The following is a 21,179-nucleotide window of genomic DNA, read 5'->3' on the forward strand; positions in this document are numbered from 1 at the left end:
CTTCTAAAGTTGTGTTTCCCAATGGGCGTCTCTCCGCTCTGGTGGCCTGGTGGTAAGAAGAAATGCAGCAATCCCAAAGGCACACAGTTTGAGTCCATCTTCTCCCCCTGGAGAAAGATGGGGAGTTTGTTCTCATGTAGTTTACTGCCTCTGAAAACCTGCTGGAGGGTCAGTTATGAGTAGGTTCCGACTTGATGGTACAGAACAACCGTGTCCAGAGTTCTTCCCTTAGGAAGTTGTATAGGTAAAGACTATATTGTTGTGTGGGTTTTTTTTTTTGTTGTTATTGTTTTTAAATTGGTTTGCTTAACTAAGTTTGTATACATTGTATTTCACACTAGTTTTCATTCACATCGTGTTTCATACATTCTCATGCATTGTGTTTTTTAAAATTAATCACCATTGGAACTTGCCCTTCATTATCATGTCTTTTTGCCCAAATCATTCCCAATTACTTTCCCCACTTCTTCCATCCACCAAACTGTGCAGCCCTGTGGTTCCACCCCTACTCATCCTCAGCCCTCCTCTCCCCCTTTTCTCCTCCTTGAGTTCCCATACATGTTTTACTAGTTATCTTTAAGGCTATACTGTTTTTCATTTTTACTAAGAATATGTTCAATACCTCATAAGTACATGACTATAGTGACCATTTATCAATGTGTTGTTGCCAGTCTTGTTTTATTACTTTCCCCACTTTTAAAACAATCCCAGGCCATCCTAGTTTACTTTTCCGGCTATAAATATTTCAGTATCTATCTAGAACAAACAAGGATGCCACAGATACATGTATGTGTTGTTGTTGTTGTTGTTGTTCTTATGTGATGACAAGTTGCCTGTGACTTATAATGACCCTATGTACAATAGCCCTGAACCCTGCTCTATCCTGGGCCCACCTTATTGCCTCTGACACACCCACCCCCATTCCTCCAGTCACTGAATCAATGCATCTTATCGAAGGTGTCCCTCTCTTGTACTGTTCCTCCATTCTTCCAAGCATGATGTCCCTCCTTCTAACATGTCCAAAGTATGTCAGACGAAGCCTCAGAATCCTTGCCTCCAAGGAGCAACCTGATTTCACCCTCTCTAGGATGAACCTGTTTGTTCTCTTAGCAGTCCATGGTATATTCAGTGCTCCTCTTAATGTGTGTGTGTGTGTGTATAGATATAGAGAAATATATAGATTTGGAAGCAGGAGTGGCATCCACTTCCTAAGTAACATTCTTCCCTATGAATTTTGATAAATGTCGGTAGTTGTAGAGGGGCTTCAAGCCTTTTGTTCATAGGGTTACTATGAGTCATGCTTGACTCAAAAGCAATCAACAACAACAACACCGATATAGATATGGATAGATAGTTGTTAGGTGTTTTGAGTTGAGGCCTGCTCACAGGGACCCTGTGTTTTAACAGATTGATAGCATAATTAGTCCTGCACCATCCTCGCAGTCTGTACTGTGCACATATCACAGACACAATAATCATTATATAATGAAATCAGCATTAATTCCTGATAGCATCGAAAAGCCAGTCCCATATTCTAGCTTCCCAGTTGTCTTGAATGGATTTTTCCTATTGATTGGATATCAGATATTCAGACAGTACACAACAACAATGTTGAGGGCAGAAGAGTTGCTTGGGCCAGTGCTGAGTGTGGGATTTTGAACTTGACATGGATTGATACAGTAACTGGGGCAATGGAAGTAGGTGTCAGCATTAGTGAGACTGGCTCAGGACAGGGAAGGATTCAGATCTGCTGTACACAAGAACATACTATATTGGTTGTTTTTGTATTTAAGCCTCTTATTTAGAGTCAACAAAACCTTGAGGAGGGCCTTTGTATTTAAAGTTGGTTGTTACTATATTCTTCTAGTGGTACTGCACTCTCTGTCAATATGCTGTTCTAAGGTAACCTGGGTTTGCTGTGATGCTGAACCTTGTGCCATTGGTGTGTCAAATGCCATAATGGTTACCCATGGTGGACAGTACTGGTGGAGCTCCCAGTTTAAGACAGATTTGGAAGCAAGTGTGGCACCCACTTCCCAAACCACATGCCTCTGGACACTCTATGAACTTTGATAAATGTTGTTAGTTGTAGAGGGGCTTCAGGCCTTTTGTTCATAAGGCTGCTATGAGTCGTGCTCGACTTGATGGCAGTCAACAGCTAGTGGGCCAGTGTCCATTGCTTCGTAGTAACTGCTAATCTCTTGCCTGTCAGGTCTGTGAGAGAGCGGGACAGCCACAGCCGGAAGAGTGCCAGCTTCTGTGATGTCTCCTCCAGCCCGTCCCAGCCGAGCCGGGCGCTGCCCTCAGAGGAAGTGAGGAGCCAGGCCTCTGACGACAGCTCCCTGGGCAAGAGCGCCAACATCCTGCTGATTCCACATCCCCACCTGCACCAGTATGAAGTCAGCAGCTCCTTGGGCTACACCAGCACACGAGGTCAGCGTGCTGAAACCTAGGTGGGGCGGGCTGAGCGGGACCAGCTTCCTTTTCATGCTGGGATAGGAAGTGGGGGGCAGTTGTCAGCTGTGGGGTGTCAGTTCTGTGTTGAAATGATTTTCATGCCAGCACAATGGGTAGGCAGGTATGACTCCCCTTCGCTGTTACGTGTGTATATTGTTCTATTTTTGTTGCTACCTTTTTTCCCTCCTCACCCATTACATTACCTTTTCTTAGGCCTGGGGTGTAGGTGTTTGTTTCTTTTAACCAGTTCCATGTGTGCGATCCATGAAATGGCTCTATCCTAGATGCCGTTTTAAGATTTCTTCTGTCAGTCCCCTGTTAACTGGTCTCATGCCAGCTCACGTAGGTGCAGTTTCCCTCTGTTTTATTGTGCCCATCCAACAGTACCTATAGTTAGAGTTCGCAGTCCCTTCCTGATTGTTAAAGTTTTTACTTCAAAATAGTTATGGATCCATGCAAAAAAAAAAAAGTACACAGGCAGGTTATATATACTCCTTACTCATTTTCTTTGGGGGTAACTTCTTATATAACTGTATATCAGGAATTTAGCATGGCCATAATCTCCAGAATTTACTCAGATTCTGTTTTATGTGCCCTCATGTGTGTGGGTGCAGATCACCCCCTGTGTAGACTCAAGTGCCCACCACACAATGAGTATGCAGAACTTTCCTCTCCAAGCTTCCCTCATACAATCCTTCTAGTCACGTGCTCCCACGTCCATCATCTCTCTAATTTCATGAAATCAAAAGTGTTATCGAAATGGAAGTGTGCCCTCCACGTCGACCACCATATCAGGAGTGTTGTATACACATATTCCTGTTGCCCTAGAAGGATTGCAAAGGGCGAAGTCTGTGTTCTGTAACCCAGCTTGTTTGTGAGGACACCTAGGGACTCAGGGCTGGAGAGCAGGGCACTACCATGCCCTGAGGCACCACAGACACTATGCTAAAGGCCTGGGGAAACTTCGAAGGGATGAAAAAAAGAAAGATTTGGGGTTTTTTGAGCCCTGTGAAGTAATTTATAAATCAGTGATATTACAAACTTCTATTATGTAGTCTCCAGTGACGTTTCTGTCCCCAGGGGCATATTTTTAAACTACTGATCTTTCCTATATCCAACTTTTGCATTCTGGTAATGTAGTTGTTAGAATCTCATTGTCAGTGCATCTTGATTGCATGTTTTATCAATTTCATAAGTAGGAGTGAATAAAAATTTACAATTTAAAAAAATAGAAAAAGGTGATTCTAATGAAGAGAATTAAATGGCTATTCAGTGTAACCTTGTGCCACCTGCTTTACGTTTTGCATTCAAAAGAATTTGACTACATTTGAAATTTTCTAGGTTAGCTTTTTCCGATTCTTAGCGACTTTTAAGTTTGCATGATTATTTATTCTATTTTCCTGGAAATATTCCAAGAAGGGTTGAGATCCAAAGCAAAATGAAACTGAATGCTGTTCTTATTTTGGGCTGTAAGGTCAATTCCAACTCATAGCGACCTTGTATGACAGAGATGGCTTCATTGGGCTCCCTAGGCCAAAATTGTTAAGGAAGTAGGTTGCCAGGTCTTTTCTCCTTGGCGCAGCTGGTGGGTTTGAACTGCTCTCCTTTCATTTAGCAGCTGAGTGCTTAATCATGGCATTAACAGGGCCTCTAAACCAAACACTAAACAATACTGCCATTGATCATCTTCCAGCCCCTGCCAACTCGGTAGGACAGAGCTGAGCTTCCCCCTAGGATTTCCTCGGCTGCAGTGTTTAAGGCGGTGGCCACCTTTTTCCTGTGCTGGAGAATCCAAACCAGTAACCACCTGCTATGAGTTGGTTCTGACTTGACAGTACTTAACAACAACAACAACAACATCAACATCAGCAGTGTGTCCATCTCAAAGTCCAGGGTCTCCAGGTGATAAGTGGGTCCTCCCTGTTAGGTTTAGATATGTCTTCACTAGTTCTGGTGGTCTCGGGATTGAAATTCCTTTTCCCAAGTGTCAAACATTCAGTTTTTTACAGGGTGGTAGTTTTACTAATTTCTCTCACTCCACAGCATTTATGACAGGCTCGTTAGCCTTGCCTTACTCCCCCTCACCCTTGATTTCATTGTGGTTGTGTACTTCCTCTTTGTGCCTCAACTCCATGCCAATGGACAGATGTCCTGGAGAACATGATGGAGCCCCCGCAGCGAGACTCCAGCGCCCCAGGGAGGTTCCACGTAGGCAGCGCTGAGTCCATGCTCCACGTCCGGCCAGGTGGATACACGCCCCAGCGAGCGCTCATCAACCCCTTCGCCCCCTCAAGAATGCCCATGAAGCTGACGTCCAACAGAAGGCGCTGGATGCACACCTTCCCTGTGGGTAAGTCGGCTGCTCAGGAAACAAACCTGGACAAGGAGCATCTGATTCTGAGCCTCGAGCCTCGGTACCCAGTCAACCAGGCAGCCTTGGCCGAGTGTCTCAGTTTCCCTGGGCCTCTGCTGCCCCATAAGCTTCTCCTGTTCCAGGGCTATTAGGATCTCTGAAGACCCTGGGATTTCTGGAGAATTTCCTTGCTTTCCTAAGCCTGTTGCCCTTCCTTCCCCAGCTTTCTCTGCATAGTGATATTGTTTGCCTTGGTTAAATAGCATTAATATTATTTTCTTTCAGCATTCTCTCACAACTGGGGGGGGGAACCCAACAACTTTTCCTACTTCCCCCCCAACTCCCAAATTCACTGTTGTTCCTCACTCTTCCTTTTTTGATCTGTGTTCTAAAGGAGATGACAGGGAGGTTTTTGTACAGCTGTGGCTAAAATTAAATTTCAGCCTGATGGGCCATTACAGGGCTGGGAAGGAGCGAACGAATGGAACTCCAGGGTTTTGTTAATGGGAACTAGCCTGCGGGATGCCTGGAAATTTCCATTTAGTTTCTTTCCACAGTCATTTTTGCAATGTTTTAAAAGTGAGGTGCTGGGGGGTGGGGAAAAAAAAAAAAAAAAAAAAAAAAAAAGTGAGGTGCTAGAGAAAGGAATCTGGGTGCATTTGGGGAGTCATTTCCAGACCCCTTTTGCCACTGCCGTGGTCTGACCTGCTACACACTTCTTTCTGGTGTTTCTCTGGTTGCATTGTTGCCCGTACTGGCCTTCTTAGCATTCCCCTATGAGGCTTCTCTCAAAGCTCCCAGCTCTTCCTCCTTCTGTCTTCCCGTCCGTCATGCACATGTTGACTGAGGGAACGTTCTCCTAGACATTGCCTACTTGGGTTTGCTCGCCTGCCTGCCTGGCCTTCTGATCAGGAAGATCTTCCTTTGCTACGCTGCCTGCTGTTCTCTTTCTCTCTTCCTGAGAGGCCTTTTTCTTGCCTGCACTAATTCTGTGGCCTCCTGCACATGCTTGGCCTCTTCTGCATCTGGAATTTCACACATATCATTTCTTCTCTCCCGAAGGCCCCGCTCCTTCAGTGCCTGCTTGTTCAACAATCGGCTCTCAAAATGGCCTTCCTCTCAGGAGCCTTTTCAGAAGATTCACTAATTTTGATTCATCTCCTATTTGTGTTTCTTGTTTGCACTTAAGTGTCTTCTGCTGCTTTTGAGTCACGAACTTGTCATTTAAGGTTTTCACTTCTCAGTTGTTGTCATTGTTGTTGAATACTGTCAAGTTAGAATCTATAGCTGCTCCTCCAGTGGGTCTTCAGAGGCAGTAAATCGCACAAGAGGAGATTGTACATCTTTCTCCCCCGGAGCAGCTGGTGGATTTGAACTGCACACCTGTGGGTCAATTCTCAGTTGGTTGGTGTTAATCTTCCTGGGAAGGTCCCTGGACTCCCGTTCTTCCCCAGCTCCTCATGGCACCTCAGTTGACCTACAGTAGATGCGAACTGTTCTTCACCAACTAAACAGGCTCAGGCTGGCTCCTTGTGTGTTGGAAGTGCCCACAGGAGCCGGAGGGGCCTGCGAATCACGTTCCTCTGTGCTGTGCTCATCATTCAGTCTTTCCCAGCAGCTGGAGGGAAGGAAGCCTGGCGTGAAGCACACAGCACTAGCTTTCAGGCGGGCTCGAAGCTCAGTAGATCTTTGTCTGGGTAGGACCATCCGGAGAGGCCATCCAGATCCATCACCAGACCCGACAGAACATGGCGGAACTGCAGGGCAGCGGGCAGAGGGACCCCACCCACTCCTCTGCAGAGCTGCTGGAGTTAGCCTATCATGAAGCTGCCGGAAGGTGAGGATGTACCTTGAGAACGCTTTCTGGCACCCTGCAAGGATAATGTGCAGAACAGACCACTGTCAAGTGTGCTGCTGCTAAGACTTAGAAAAGCTAGTGGGTGATCAGGCCCACCCTTCTTAGCCATCCTCATTCCCTTCATTGGTGAAGTACAAGGCAAACCGCCTGGTAATTTTGCATGAGGCCCTGCTTTAGGTTTATCTTGAACCCCATACATACTCTATAAATGCCCCACATGGCTTTCTTGAAAATCATATGCGTAAAATGGGAGGTGATGCTTTAAATCAGACGGATGCTCCTGGCTATGTGTTTCAGGCAGCCTCTCCCCAACTTCTGTCACTGTGGCTGTTGAGGAGTTCCACTGTTGAGTTTGTTGTTGAGACCATCAAATTGGAATCAACCCGTAGCGGAACCTCCAGCGGAGTTTCAGAGGCAGTAAATCGAATGAGGAGATTGCCCATCTGTCTCCTGTGGAACAGCTGGTGGATTTGAACCGCATACCTTTGGGTTGGCAGTGTAATTCCATACTGCTGAACCGCCAGAGCGCCCTACCATTGAGTTTAGAAGAAATTAATATTGAAAGCAACATAGAAATCGAGACCTATGATTATAGAAAGAACTCTTGTGAACTAAGAGTTCTGAATCCACTACAGAGCATCTTCAGAGTGTCATAAAGGAAGACAGACATTTATTTCTTGACAAACCTGTGTTCATCATTTGCAAAGAGCCCTTTTCCAGTCACCTTGATGGCATATACAAGATGACTGAAGGCACAGGACAGGACAAGGCCCTCTTTACCTGTGTCCAGGCTCCGCACACCCTCCTTCTGTGAATGCTCAGGAGGCAGAGGTGTGAGATAGAAAGTGCAGGAAGTCTAACAGGGCAGTGGGAAAGCAGGAGAGTGGCAGAGAGAGGCAGGTTAACAAGGCAGCAGTAAAGCAGGAGAGGTGGCAACCACAGGAAGCCGGGTCCGGCACATCAAGCAAGCAAGCCCACAACTGGCTGGCTTTTGCCAGGGATCCCATGGCCACGTAGATTGGTTCTTGATGACATCCTTCATTGGGCAGGGGTTATAGTATGAAAAAGGTGACGATGTGCATTCAGCTGGGTGGCCGGGCTCTGTTCTCTGCAGGCACAGCACTTCACGCCAACCTGGTGACGCCATGTCCTTCTTGAACTTCAGTGGAACAGAAGCGCTTTTTGTCAGCCTGCTTGGCAACAGTGGTGCAGGTAACCAATCCGAGAGGTAACTGGATTATTGAAAGCAGGCTCCTATCTAGAAATGGCATGGCAGCTGGAAAGCAGGGCTGTATGTCTATTTTGGGATCCTTTCAGCCACCGTTTTAGGTGGCCCATTTAGAAGCAGTGCTGTATAATGCATGGAATTCTTAATGGGCTGCACAATACATTTTTAGCCTAGAACATACTGGTCAAGCCACATCCGTCATTGGTCTGTCAGTGCGTTGTGATGGAAGGCTGCTTTGTGGGGTGACACTGAGGAGGGGGTAAAAATGATCTCTGAAGAGCTAGAGATCTAGCAGGCAGGGGAAGCCCTCTCCCATAAAAACAGGAACGGTTCCGAGGGAAGCAGTGTGAGTCTGGCTTTGTGATCAGAAAAGAGAAGGTGGCAGAGCAGCTTTGAGAAGTGGACAAGTACCTCAGACTTGCCGGGTTACTGTTAATAAGGTGGAGTGTTCAAGAATGGCATTCCTGGAGGGTCAGTTATATGTTGGTTCAGCAGCAAGAGAGCTAGCTTGCAAGAGATGGAGATGGAGATTGTGTGTGTGTGTGTGTGTGTGAAAAAGAGAGAGACACACACACACACACACACAGAGACAGGTATCATCAATCTATCAATAACAGTTGACTTCTTTAATACAAGAGCTGTGAAAAGGATGCATGTTCAGGAATTTCAGACTTAATTTACACCTTTCCTTAACATGTCTGTTGATGCTGCTTTGGTTTTTAATTTAGCCAAGATGTAAAGTATCTACACTAATCTAGTTTATGATATGCTAGGAGAATAAAGAGGTTTGTGTAAAGAAAAGAAAAAAAAAGAATGGCATTGCACACAGAGGTGGGAGAAAGTACAAACTTTTTTTTTATTTTGAGAAAGCAGGTGGCTGCCTTCTTTTATTTATTTATTTTATGTGTGTACCGTCAAATCGGATCTGACTGATACAGGAGGCGATTGTTCCTCCTTCTTCAGCAGAGCATCTGGTGGACTTGAACCGCGTACCTCCGGAACTGCAGTGCAGCTTCCCACCACCAGGCCACCAGAGCTCGCCGAAAGTACAAACTTTTATCCATAAACGTTTCATGCTTCTGGGAGCACTTTTATTTCTGTCATCACGTCCAATCATTCCGATGGGGCATAAAGTATTAATTATACCTGGGGATTATCTCAAGTTAATACCCACATGTAAATGTTATTAAACTCATTTCTCAAGTCAATTGTCAGATGTCCTGACTCAGGCAATAAAAAAAAAAAAGATAAATTTACACACAGTATAAAATTCACTCTTTTTCGTTCCTCTTCTGGTAAGACTGTTCGTGGTACCTTGAAGCATATAATGAAGCAGTTTAGGTGGGATGAAGCAGGTTTTGGAGTATGGAGTGTGGAAAATGTTAATACTGGGGCCGGGGATGGGGATGAGGAGGGGAGTGTGGATTGAGCTACTACTTCTTCTGCCTTAGAGTCCTGGAAACTAATTGTTACTGTTCTCCCTGCCTTAGGATTTTATAAGCCAACTTCTTGTTATCCTTCCCACTTTAGAGTTCTCTAAGTTGTCTGTTGTTGACTGCCTTTGAGTCAAGCACGACCCAAAGCAACCCTATGAACAAAAGGCCTGCAGCCTTTCTATAACCACCATCATTTATCAAAGTTCATAGGGTTTCCAAGGTGGGTTGTTTAGGAAGTGGATGTCGCAGTTCTAAACTTAAGGAAGATGTGGTGAATGTGATGTTGTGTCAGATTGGCTAATCAAGTTTCTCTTTGTTCAGTGACAGAATGATCTGGTATTATTCCTAGAAGCTATGGGTCAAGTTGAGGAACCGGGTTGGCAGTAAGAGGATCCCTGAGGGGGTTATGATTTCATTCATTTATTTGTATGTTTTTTTACCTGAAGTGGAAAAAACAGATTGGGTAAAAGCTTGTGGGTGAGCACAACGCTTTGGTGCCCTTCCTCACAGTTTGCTGAAAATGTTCTCTGGCTGCGAGTCACTTTCAGATTGTCCTCAGAATATTATAGAAACAATGTCTTTGTCGCACTGTTAGACCAAAGAGCTATTTTTTTTTAGGAACCCAGCGTTTGAGCTGTAGGTTGTTTGAGATGGAATTGCACAGCAGCTGCTCTGGGGCTTGCTGTACAGTGTGTTGAGCTAGTTTAACAAAACAACCACCCCCCTCCAACTCCATCTCTGTCCTATCACCATTGAGTGGATTCTGACTCTTAGTGATCTTACAGGAGGGGCTAGAACCGCCCCAGAGGATTTCCAAAGTCACGGTGGGCTCGAGCATGTTGGAGGCGGCGACGATGGTGCAGGATAGGGTCACTGTAAGTCGCAGCCGATTCCACAGAGAACACAACAGTCTTTCTGGAAGCCGACTGACACGCCCGTTTATCCTGCAGAGCAGTTGCTGGATTCAAACCATTGACCTTTGCAGTTAGCAGCCTAGCACTTGAACCCTCGACCACCAGGATTCCTGTCCCTGGTGCCTGTCGTTGTTTGGTGTCATCAAGTCAACTATGACTCATAGCGACCCTGTGGACAGCAGATCTGAACCCTGCCTTGTTCAGCCCGCTCATGCTCACTGTGGCAGCCCAGCTTGGTGAGGACCTTCCTCTCTTTTGCTGACCCTCTGGTCCTCTACCTTTCCCAGCATGATGTCTCTCTCTGAGGACTCACGTCTGCTTGAGTTGTCTTTCTCCTCCTGACAACATGCCCAAAAGAAGTTAGACAAAATTTCACTAGCATGGCCTGGAAGGAGCACTCTGCCAGCACTTTCTTCAAGACAGATGTTTGTTCTTTTGACGGTCCTTGGGAAATTCAAGGGCTGATACTGATTATTCTCTAATCCTTATTCATCATCCAGCTTTCAGATGCATAGGAAGCAATTGAAAATCCCAGTGCCTGGATTGGGTTCACCTTAGTCTTCAAACTGACATCCTTGCTCTTTTGCACTTTGGAGAGGTCCTTGACAGCAGATTTCCCCAATGCAACATGTCTGCATGTCTTTTGATTTCTTGACTGCTGTTACCTTAGATGTTGTTTGTGGATCCAGGTAGAATGAAATCCTTGACAACTTACCACTTCAGGTGCTTCAGCAGTACCAGGAGTGACCCTGAATAACTCTGGAGGGGTTCCAGTATATTCTCCCAAAGATGATTTTCAAATCTAGTGTGGGGAAAACAAGGAGGTTTCAAAAAAAAAAAATCCCCCCTTTGAGGATGGCTGGGAAAGATCTTCAGATGATACTAGTCCTCTGAGCTGGGAGTTCCCCAACACACACGTGCACCAAAAAACATTTGCCCCAACCTGAATCTCTGTCTTAGTTCTCTTCTTGAGCTCTTGCCCTTTCAGTTAATTTACCTGATAGACCTCTTCAGATAACTCCCAAGTATATTATCCTTACAGACAACGTACGTGCTTTGTCTCCCTATTTCCAACACCCACTCTTCCTTTTCTGTTCCCCCTCTCTTCATTCACTGGCAGCTCATCTCTGTTCTTGCTGCCTTTGTCCAGGCCCCTGTCATTTCTGGCCAGGATTATTGAGCAGCCTTCAGAGTGGTCTTGCTCTGCTCTTGTCTTCTCTGACTCATCTTCAGAGCTTGCACCAAGGATGCAAGTCTGATTCCTTCTCTCTTAGAAACCCTTGGGATTTCAGAGCTGGTTGTCACCTGACTCCAGCCTGGGTGGCATCTTCACCTGCCTCCCCTTTGACTTAGCTTTGCCTGGGGGAAGAACAGGCTCTAGAATTTTAGGAGCTGAGTCCTCACTGCACCTTTAAGTAGCTGTCAGGTCTTTGAGCCAGTTCCCTAACCTTTTATGTCTCTTAGTTTCTTCTTCTGTGAAGAGAATCATGTTGAATGTTACTCATTTAAGATGCTGAGAACAGTGCCTCTCACTCCCAGTGAGAGCTCAACAAATGGTAGCTGTAATTGTCATTTTCAATGTCAAGTGAGTGTATTTGGTGTTCCAGCCACTGATTGTAGCTCTTCAAGGAGCTGTGTTCTCTCAGTCTTGTTATAGATCAGCCTCTTGGCATGGAATAGGCTGCTGCCATGCCTTCACCTCTGTCTGCCTGACAAATATCAACCACATTCTTATGATTCAGATGAAATAATACCTCTTTATTTGAGATACTATTGGAATACCTCTTCTCCATGCCCTCAGAGAAGCTGTTTCCATGTGGCTCTAAATACATAATTCAGTGGGGAAGCTGGCACATTAGAATCCCACTGTTTCAATGTTGGTCTCCCTGCTAGACGACAGGAGCTTATCTTTAACCACCCTCTTCTTCCAGTTTTTAGCACTTGTATCTACAGATACATTTTCTGTTTCTCAGACCAAGCTGCTGCTGTATTTGAGAAGCACTGAGGCAGCCCACCAGATTAATCTGTTTAATTGGTATGCAAATGTTCAATGATATAAGTTGTCTGGAATGTTTAGGTCCTTGTGGAAGGAGTGGATCCTGATGCTGTCTTTCTGGTCATGTTGATGTGGTTAGGGACAGTCATCCTCACCCTTGCCAAGTCCTCTTATGATGCCTGTTTTCAGAGGGACATTGGGAAGTCACCCTTGGCAGTTCTTGCCTGGGAATTGAATTTCCGTTTTTGACTCATTGCTACCTAATCAAGTACTCTGCAGTATGTTGTCTCTGAGAATTTCTGGTGGTGCAAATCTTCCAGTGGCTTGAAGGAGAAAGCTGGGCGGTCTCCTCCTAGTAAGATTTACACCCTCAGAAATCCAGTTGAGGGTCCTTTAGGAGTTGCAACAGACTCAACAGGAGTAAATGAGTGAGCCATAGGAAGAAAGAAAATCATTCTGATTTTTGTTACCACGTGCACTAACCAGTTACCAAACACATCTTGTCACATCTGTCTTCAGGAGATGCCAGAATCTGGCCGATATTTTATCATCTTCACCAGTCCTGCCCTGGGCCAAGGTCCTGTCATTGTTCGCCTGAGTTCTAACAGTAGCTAGCCTGCTAATTGGTCTCTTGGCTTCCTCGCTTACTCTTCCACATGGTTTATGTCCAACTTGTCACTATGAGTGCTCCTTCTTAAGTGGAACTCAGATTCTGGAAGTTCTCTGTCCGGAACCCTCCAAGGGCTTCCTGTCTCATGCTTGAGTAGAAGAAGCCAAAGGCATTACCTAAGCCAGCAGAGCCCCTGTGTCATAGGGCCCTTGTCAACATCTAAAGCTTAGCTCGTCTCTCTCCTCTCACTTTGCTCTGTTGTTGTTCTTATGTGCTGTTGAGTTGCCTGCAACTCATAGTAACTCCATGTTCAATAACTCTGAGCACTACCCTATCCTGAGCCAATCTCATTGTCTCTAACAGACCTTATCCCATTTCTCTAGTCACTGAGTCAATCCATCTCATCCTGAGTCTTCCTGTCCTGCTCTGTCCCTCCACCCTTCCAAGCATGATGTCCTTCTCCAAGGACCGGTCCCTCCTGGCTACATATTCAAAATACATGAGAACTTCAGAAGTCTTTGCCTCTAGGGAGCAGGCTGGTTTCACCCCCTAGGACAGACCTGTTTGTTCTCCTGGCAGTCAACTGTATGTTCAACACGCTTCTCCAGCACCACAACTCAAAGGCATGGATTCTTCTTCTATCATCCTTAGTCTTTGTCAGCACTCTAATGCATGGCAAGCAATTGTAAAGACCATGGCCTGTATCAGGCATATCTGTCTCCAGACTGACATCGTTGCTCCTCAGTAGTCTAGAGAGGTCCCTGGCAGCACGCTTTCCCAATGCAATTTGTCTTTTGATTTTCTGACTCGTGCCAAGATTGTTGATTGTGGAACCATGCAAGCTGAGGTTGTTAATCTCAAGCTCTTCTCTGTCTATCGTGAAGCTGCCAATTGGCGCAGTGGTGAGAATCCTTATTTTCTTGATGTTGAGCTTCAATACATATTGTAGATGACTCTTGACCTTCTACAGCAAATGCCTCATGTCCTCTTCAAGCAAGGTTATATCATCTGCATACCACAGGTTGTTGATGAGTCTTCCTCTAATGCTCTTGCCACATTCTTCCTCATAAAGTCTAACCCCCCAAATGATCTGTTCTGCCTATAGATTGAGAAGGTATGGGGAGAGGATGCATACCTGACACTCACCTTTCCTGATCCTGAACTGTGAAACATTTCCCTGCTCTGTTCTCACATGGTTTCACATGAACACAGTTAAGTGTTCTGGATTCCCATTCTCCTCAAGGTTAGCTGCAATTTATTGTGATCTGCACAGTCAAATCTCTTTGTGTAGTCAATGAAACACAGACATTCTTCTGGTACTCTCTGTTTTTGGCCAAGATTCATTTAATGTTGGCTGTGATGTCCCTAGTGCCATGGCCTTTTCTAAACCCAGCCTGCATATCTGGCAGTTCTCTGTTGATGTACTGTTCCAGTCATTTCTGGATTATTTTCAGCAGGATCTTACTTGTATGTAATAATGATCCTGTTCAATAATTTTCACACTCTTTTGTGTCCCTTTTTTTGGAATGGGAATAAATACAGATCTCTTCCAGTCAGTTGACTAGATAGTTGTCCTCCAGATTTTTTGACACAACCTGGTGAGTACATCCAGGGCCGCATCTTTTTGTTGAAATATGTCAATTGGTATTCCATCAATTCCTGGGGCCTTATTTTTTGCCAATCCCTTCAGCGCAGCTTGAACTTCCTCCTTCATCACCATTGCCTCTTGATCATATGTTGTTTCATGAAATTCATCTGTCAGCCAATTATTTTTGGTACAGTGATTCTGTGTATTTCCATCTTCTTCTTTCTTTTTTTTTTTTTTAAACTTGTTGTGTGCTGTCGAATTGGATCCGACTGGGACAGGAGGAGATTGCTCCTCTTTCTGCAGCAGATCGTTTGGTGGATTTGAACCATGTCCTTTGGGATTGCAGTGCAGCTTCTTGCCACTAGGCCACCAGAGCTCCCTTTCCATCTTCTTCTGATGCTTCCTGCGTCATTCAACATTCTACCTTTAATAACCCAAACCCATCAGGCATACCTTGAATTTCAGTGTCACAGACCACTCCCTCTGCTTTAATGCTTTTACTCCAAGGGCCTTATGATTAAGGTATTCGTGTGTGTTTGTGTTTGCCCAGCATAGTCCTATTTGTGTTTGCTGTCCCATATCATTATTAATACTGTCTCCTATCACTCTCAGAATATCCTGCATTGAAAAATAAATTATATGGGCTCCTACCCATAGCCTGCTCTCTCACTTCCTTTAAGTCATACCTAAATTTATTGCCACATCCTCTCTCAGCCCCCCCATTACTGAATATCTCTTCATAGTATAGATCACCACCTGATAATCTAGATTTTGACACTTTCTATTTTTTATTGTAAGCTCCGTTAGGGCAGGGATTTTTGGTTTGTTCATAGCTGACTCCCTAATTCTTAAAACTATTCCTGGCACATGTTAGGTGGTTGAATGAATGCTAAAAGCCTTCTGTGGTTAACATCTCTCTCCACTGAAGAATGATTTCACTTTTTTCATAATGCCTTTTTTCCCCCCTGTCCCTTATAACCTTGTTGAATAATTAACTGGATTCCTCCCCTCAAAGACTTGGCAGGTTTCCCCCCCTAAGTTCTTGGTTTTGAAGTGATTTTTACCCCCTCCAAGCACTTCACTATCTCCATGAAATATGGGCTGCTTTCCTTAAACTACCAGACTCTTGCCTGTTTCAGAAATGTTTATTGAACTCTAGAATGCTTTAGCAAAGGCTGAGGAGAAGCAAAAATAATTAAGACAAGACTCTCGTGGCCCTTGGGAACGTTAGCTCATTAATCACTTGGGATTCTATTTGAAGCAGTTCCAGGCGAAGAGAAGACATAGGGGAAAGGAGAGCGTTCTTATAGGAAATTGGGCTTTGAGGGGCTTTGGAGGTAAACACTACTTTGATCTCATGAGTCCTTTTAAATTCTGCTGTGCTGGATTTGGGCGGCATATGTTGTGATGGGAAAGTCCTGGATCAAAGCCCCAGCCTTGCTCCTGTTGGCGCCTGGCACTTGGTCTTCAGTCTCTGCTGAGCCTCAGGTTCTTCATCCTGGTGATGGACATCACACACCTGCTTGTCCCTGTGGAACTGTCAGAAATTCAGACTCATTGGCATGGGGTTGGAACTGACGCATGGCTGAGCCTGGAGGGAGTTTTTGAAGGCTGTAATGATACCAGAAGACACTGCCCATCTTTTCTCCTGCAGAGCCTCTGGTGGATTTGCCTTACCAGAGAGGTGCCGCCTTTGTGTTAACAGCACAACTCCCTTTGGACGAGGCCACCAGAGCTCCTTCATGGAGCTGCATCATTGTCCTGTGCCATCAAGTTGGAACCAAGTCACAGCTGAACCTCCAGCTGATTTTCAGAAGCAGTAAATTGCAGTCAGGGATTTGTCCATCTTTCTCCTGTGGAGCAGCCAGTGGATTCAGAATGCATGCTTTTGTGTTGACAGCGCAGCTCCTTACCCACTAAACCACCAGAGCTCCCACAGAGCTGCTGGTTTGGCTGTACAGTTGGGCATGACTCATAGCACCCTTGTAAACAACAGATCAGAACCCTGTCCTGTCCTGTGCCATCATTATCATCTCTGATAGACCCACTGTCACAGACACTGCATCAGTGCATCTTGTGAAGGGCCTTCCTCTCTTTTGCTGACCTTCCACCTTTCTAAGCATGATGTCCTTTTCCAGGAAATAGCCCCTCTTAACAATATGCCCAAAGTATGTGAGATGAAGCTTTGCCATCCTCCTAGACATAAATCTGTTTGTTCTTTTGGCAGTCCATGGGATATTCAGTACTCTTTCCCAGCACTACAGCTCAAAGGCTTTTGTTCATCTTCATTCATTGTCCAGCTCTCAGATACAAAGCAGGTGCTTAGGAAAACCATGGCTTGACTTAGTCTTTACGCTAACATCACTACTTTCCAGTGCTGTGAAGAGATAACCTAATGGCAGACTTACCCAGTGCAATATGTCTTCTTTTTTTTTTTTTCTTTCCAATATGTCTTCTGATCTCGTACCTGCTGTTACAAAGGGTTTTCATTGTGGATCCAAGTAAGATGAAATCATTGACAACTTTTCTCCATCTATCATGATGTTGCCTAATGGCCCAGAGGTGAAGATTTTTTGATGTTGAGATAGAACATGAGATATATGATAAGCAGGTTCAAAAGTAGGTTGCTTTTAAGGGCAAAATTGTGTCATTTTTTGAGACCACATGACGTATAAAAAGAACTACATTTCTGTCATTAAAAGCCAGGAGGTAAATTAGGAAAACTTGACCCGTGACCCCATCTTCACCTCCCTGTGTGGATAGTTTGCACCATCTGGAGGCACCCACATACACCTCCAAGTTCTTCTTACATATGGATATGATTCATATATGAGTCATAGCAAGTGGCGTCTCTGTGGGTTTTCTTCATGGCCTTGTAGAACTTTTTTTAAAGGCATTTTTAAACTACTATTTGATAGGGGCTCTCATAGCTGTTCACATACTGTTCACCAGGTAGTTGGATTAGCTAGCTAGTTCTTGTCACGTTGTTTACCTAGATACCACAGGGAGGCGCTCTCGATCCTTCTACAGAAGTAAATAGGTCGATGCTCTGTTTTCTTTCTCCTCAAACTGCGCATGAAAATCTTCAGCATAGTATTTGTATTGCCTACGATCACTGTGGCAGATTTGGCCCGAGATGAGGTAACAAGGAAATCCTAACACATTCAGGGTAGATTGAAGGACCTTCCATGCTTTGATCAGGGCCAAGTTTGGGTTTTTTAAAAAAGCCCAAGAGTTAATGGTTGCATGATGGGAGAAGGACAGGCAGTTTCCTCTACTGCAATTTACTCCTTGTGAAAACCTACTGGAGAGTCAATAATCAGTCGGTTCCGACTGGACAGCGCTCAGTAACAGCAGCAAACATCAGATAGGGAGCTCTGGTGGCCCAGTGGTAAGAAGCTGTACCACAATCCCAAAGGCTCAAATCCACCTACTGTGCTGCAGGAAAAGAAGGATGGTCACTGTCCTCACATACAATTTGTTCTTATGTACTGTTGATACAACAACTCATGTTGTTATGTGCCATTGAGTCACCTGCGACTCATAGCGACCACAACTCTGCCCCATCCTGTTCCAATCTCACTATCTCCGACACACTTACCCCCATTACCCCAGTCACTAAATCAATACATCTCATCAAGGGTCTTCCTTTCTTGCGCTGTTCTTCCACCCTCCCAAGCATGACATCCCTCTTGAAGGACTGGTCCCTCCTGGCAACATATCTAAAGTATGTCAGACAAAGCTAGAATCCTTGCCTCCAAGGAGCAGCCCAGCTTCACCCTTTCCAGGACAAACCTGTTTGTTTTCTTAGCAGTCCATGGAATATTCAGAACTCTTCTCCAGCACCACAGCTCAAAGGCACCAGTTCTCCTCCTACCATCCCTAATCATTGTCCAACTCTCTGATGCATAGCAAGTGTTTGCAAAGACTATGGCATATATCAGGCACACCTTAGTCTCCAGACTGACTTCATTGCACTTCATTATTTTAGAGCGGTCTCTAACCGCAGACTTTCCCATCGCAATACATCTTTTAATTTCCTGGCTGCTCGTGCCGAGATGTTGACTGTGAAGCCATGGGTGATGACTTAGAGCGACCCTATAAACAGTAGCTCTGAACTCTGACCTGTCTTGAGCCAATCTCACTGTCTTTGACACATCTGTCCCCATCGGCACAGTCACTGTGTCAATCCATCTCATTCTTGAGTCTCTCATCTCATTCTTGGGTCTCCCTCTTCTGCACTAACCCTCCACCCTTCCAAGCATGATGTCAGGGACTGGTCTCTTCTGGCAACAAGTCCAAAGTACGTGGGATGGAGCTTCACAATTATTGCCTCCAAAGAGCAATCTAGTTTAACTCTCTCTAGGACAGACCTGTTTGTTCTCTTGGCAGTCCATGGTATGTTCAGTACTCTTCTCCAGCACCACAGCCCAAAGACATCTTTCTTCTTCTGTCAACCTGAGTCATTGTCCAGCTCTCTGATGCATAACAAGTAGTTGAGGAGACCATGGCTTAGATCAGGCGCACCCCAGTCTCTAGACATTCTTGCTTCTTAGCAGTATGGAGAGATCCCTGAAAGCAGACTTTCCCAGTGCAACTCATCTTTTGATTTCCTGCTGCTGGTGCCATGCAATTTACTGCCTCTGAAAATCCACCGGAGGGTCAGCAGTGGGTCGATTCTGACTCAAAGGCACACAACAGCTACAACATCAGATTATGAGGACAACACAGATAGGGTGAGGTTTCTACCTATTGTTCATAGGGTTATTATGTGAGTCATAGGTGAGTTGATGACATTTAAAACTTCTGCTTTGGGGGCAGAGAAGAAAATGTGCAAGAATGAATTTTTAAAAAAGGGGGAAAAAAACAAACAGGAAAAACCCAAAACCAAACAAAATTCCACTCCAAAACAGTTCCATCTGAGACAGAATCAGGGAGTAAGTCTTCCTTGCTGTGCTATTAAAAAGCATGTGCTGTTGAAGCACCATGATTTCCTGGTGAAGTCATAGGAAACTGTAACAGAGAAACTGCCCTCCGTCTTTAAGTGTGTGGTCGAGTCATTCCTGGTCATATGGGTACCTTCATGGGGTGGTAGGGGACCCAGACGTCATTGGCACATGGTCTCCATATTGTTCTTGTTATGTGCCACTCTAGAACTGACCTAAAGCTGACCCTCCAGCAGCTTTCCAGAGTCTGTAAATCGCGCAGGAGGAGATTGCCCGTCCTTCTCCTGTGGAGCAGCTAGTAGATTTGAACCATGTAGCTTTGGATTGCAGTGCAGCTTCTTACCACTGTTGTTATTGTTGTTATGTGTCGTCGAGTTGCTTGCGACTCATAGCGACCCTGTGTACAACAGCCCTAAACTCTGCCCTGTCCTGTGCCAATCGCACTGCCTCTGACATACCCATCCCGATTACCCCAGTCACTGAATCCATCCACCTCACAGAGGGTCTTCCCCTCTTGCACCAGAATTCCCTAGGTGGCCTCCCCCAGAGGTGACCTCATTCTATGAGCATCATTCCAGGAGATCATTGGCATAACCCATAGCGACTCTGTGAACAATTTATCTGAACCGCGCCCTGTCCTGTGCCATCTTCACAATCCCTGACATACTCGAGCCTGTTGCTGCAGTCCCCGTGTCATTCCATCTGGTTGAGGTCTTCCTCTCACATACTCTTGGAGTGTTGCTGGGAGGGGCTATTCCTTGGAGAGGGACATCATGCTTGGAAAGGTGGGAGGGCATCATAGGAGGATCCTCCAATATGGGGTGCTGGGATCATATTTCTGCTGGAAGAAGAGGAGAGGATGAAGTAGGAGTTACCCTTGTTGAAATGCAGCTGTGGTTGTTACCAGTCGGGCTCTGAACCTGCTCTTCCATCCGTTTCTGATCACACTCTTGTTGTGTTCCCTCCCATTGCAATGTGTCTGTCATCGATGGAGAGTCATGGGTGAGGTGTGTATCACAGTCGTCATGTTAAAACTTGGACATGTTACTTGGCAGGCCATTGGCTTTCCTGTTCGGTGCCACCCCCAGTTGGCTAAGTGCCACCTCTGTAGCTCAGGGAAGAGAAAACAGCAGACCTGTTTTATAATAATGGTGTTAGGCAGTATTTATCCTTTTGTGATCGAGCTATTTCACTCTGCATAATATCCTCCAGGCTCCCCATGTGTGTAGTGTTTTACAGGTTCATTGTTTTCCAGTGCTGTGTAATATTCTATTGTGTGACTGTACCATTGTTTTTCTATCCATTCATTTTCTGATGGGTACTTGGGTTGCTGTTGTGAATAATGCATCAAAATGCATGGGTATGCATACACGTGTTTGGGTAGTGGCACCTGTTTCTTTAGGGTCAAATGGTATTTCTATTTCCAACTTTTTGAGAAAGTGCCAGACTGCCTTCCATAGTGGTTGTACCATTTGAGGCTCCCATAAGCAGTGAATAAGCGTTCCCATCTCTCCACTACCTCGTCAGCATTTGTTCTTTGCTAGTATAGTAATTATGTCTTTCATGGGTCATGTTTTTGTTGTCAGATCTGAGAACTCTTTGTGTGAGACATCATCATCTAATGATTTCATGAGGGATTTATAAATGTACATTCTTGTCACTGGAGATACAAATGACACAAAAGCAGAAAAGTACAACTTCTATGTCTTTTCAGGGACAACTGCTATCATTGGTGAAGACCCTTCCTCTTTTTATGCTATCATCATTGTCTAATAAACACATATTTTGAAAGA

At 45.1% G+C, this 21,179-nt stretch overlaps 1 protein-coding gene across 5 annotated transcripts in view; it reads left to right on the forward strand.

Annotated features, from left to right (window-relative positions):
• Nucleotides 1-21,179, forward strand: part of DEPDC5 (DEP domain containing 5) — a 170,875-nt gene that overhangs the window by 65,359 nt on the left and 84,337 nt on the right. For 3 of the 5 annotated variants that reach the window (XM_006894811.1, XM_006894812.1, XM_006894813.1), the window contains exons 20-23: nt 2,213-2,433; nt 4,604-4,807; nt 6,512-6,647; nt 7,783-7,880. In XM_006894811.1, the coding sequence (XP_006894873.1) occupies nt 2,213-2,433; nt 4,604-4,807; nt 6,512-6,647; nt 7,783-7,880 (659 nt within the window). Of the gene's footprint in view, nt 1-2,212; nt 2,434-4,603; nt 4,808-6,511; nt 6,648-7,782; nt 7,881-8,762; nt 8,770-21,179 lie in introns of all 5 variants that reach the window. The other 2 variants (XM_006894815.1, XM_006894814.1) reach the window with 2 other exon arrangements.

This window comes from Elephantulus edwardii, unplaced genomic scaffold, assembly GCF_000299155.1.
Source record: "Elephantulus edwardii isolate Elephantulus edwardi_28Jun2011 unplaced genomic scaffold, EleEdw1.0 scaffold00151, whole genome shotgun sequence".
In the NCBI taxonomy this organism is placed as follows: Eukaryota; Metazoa; Chordata; class Mammalia; order Macroscelidea; family Macroscelididae; genus Elephantulus; species Elephantulus edwardii.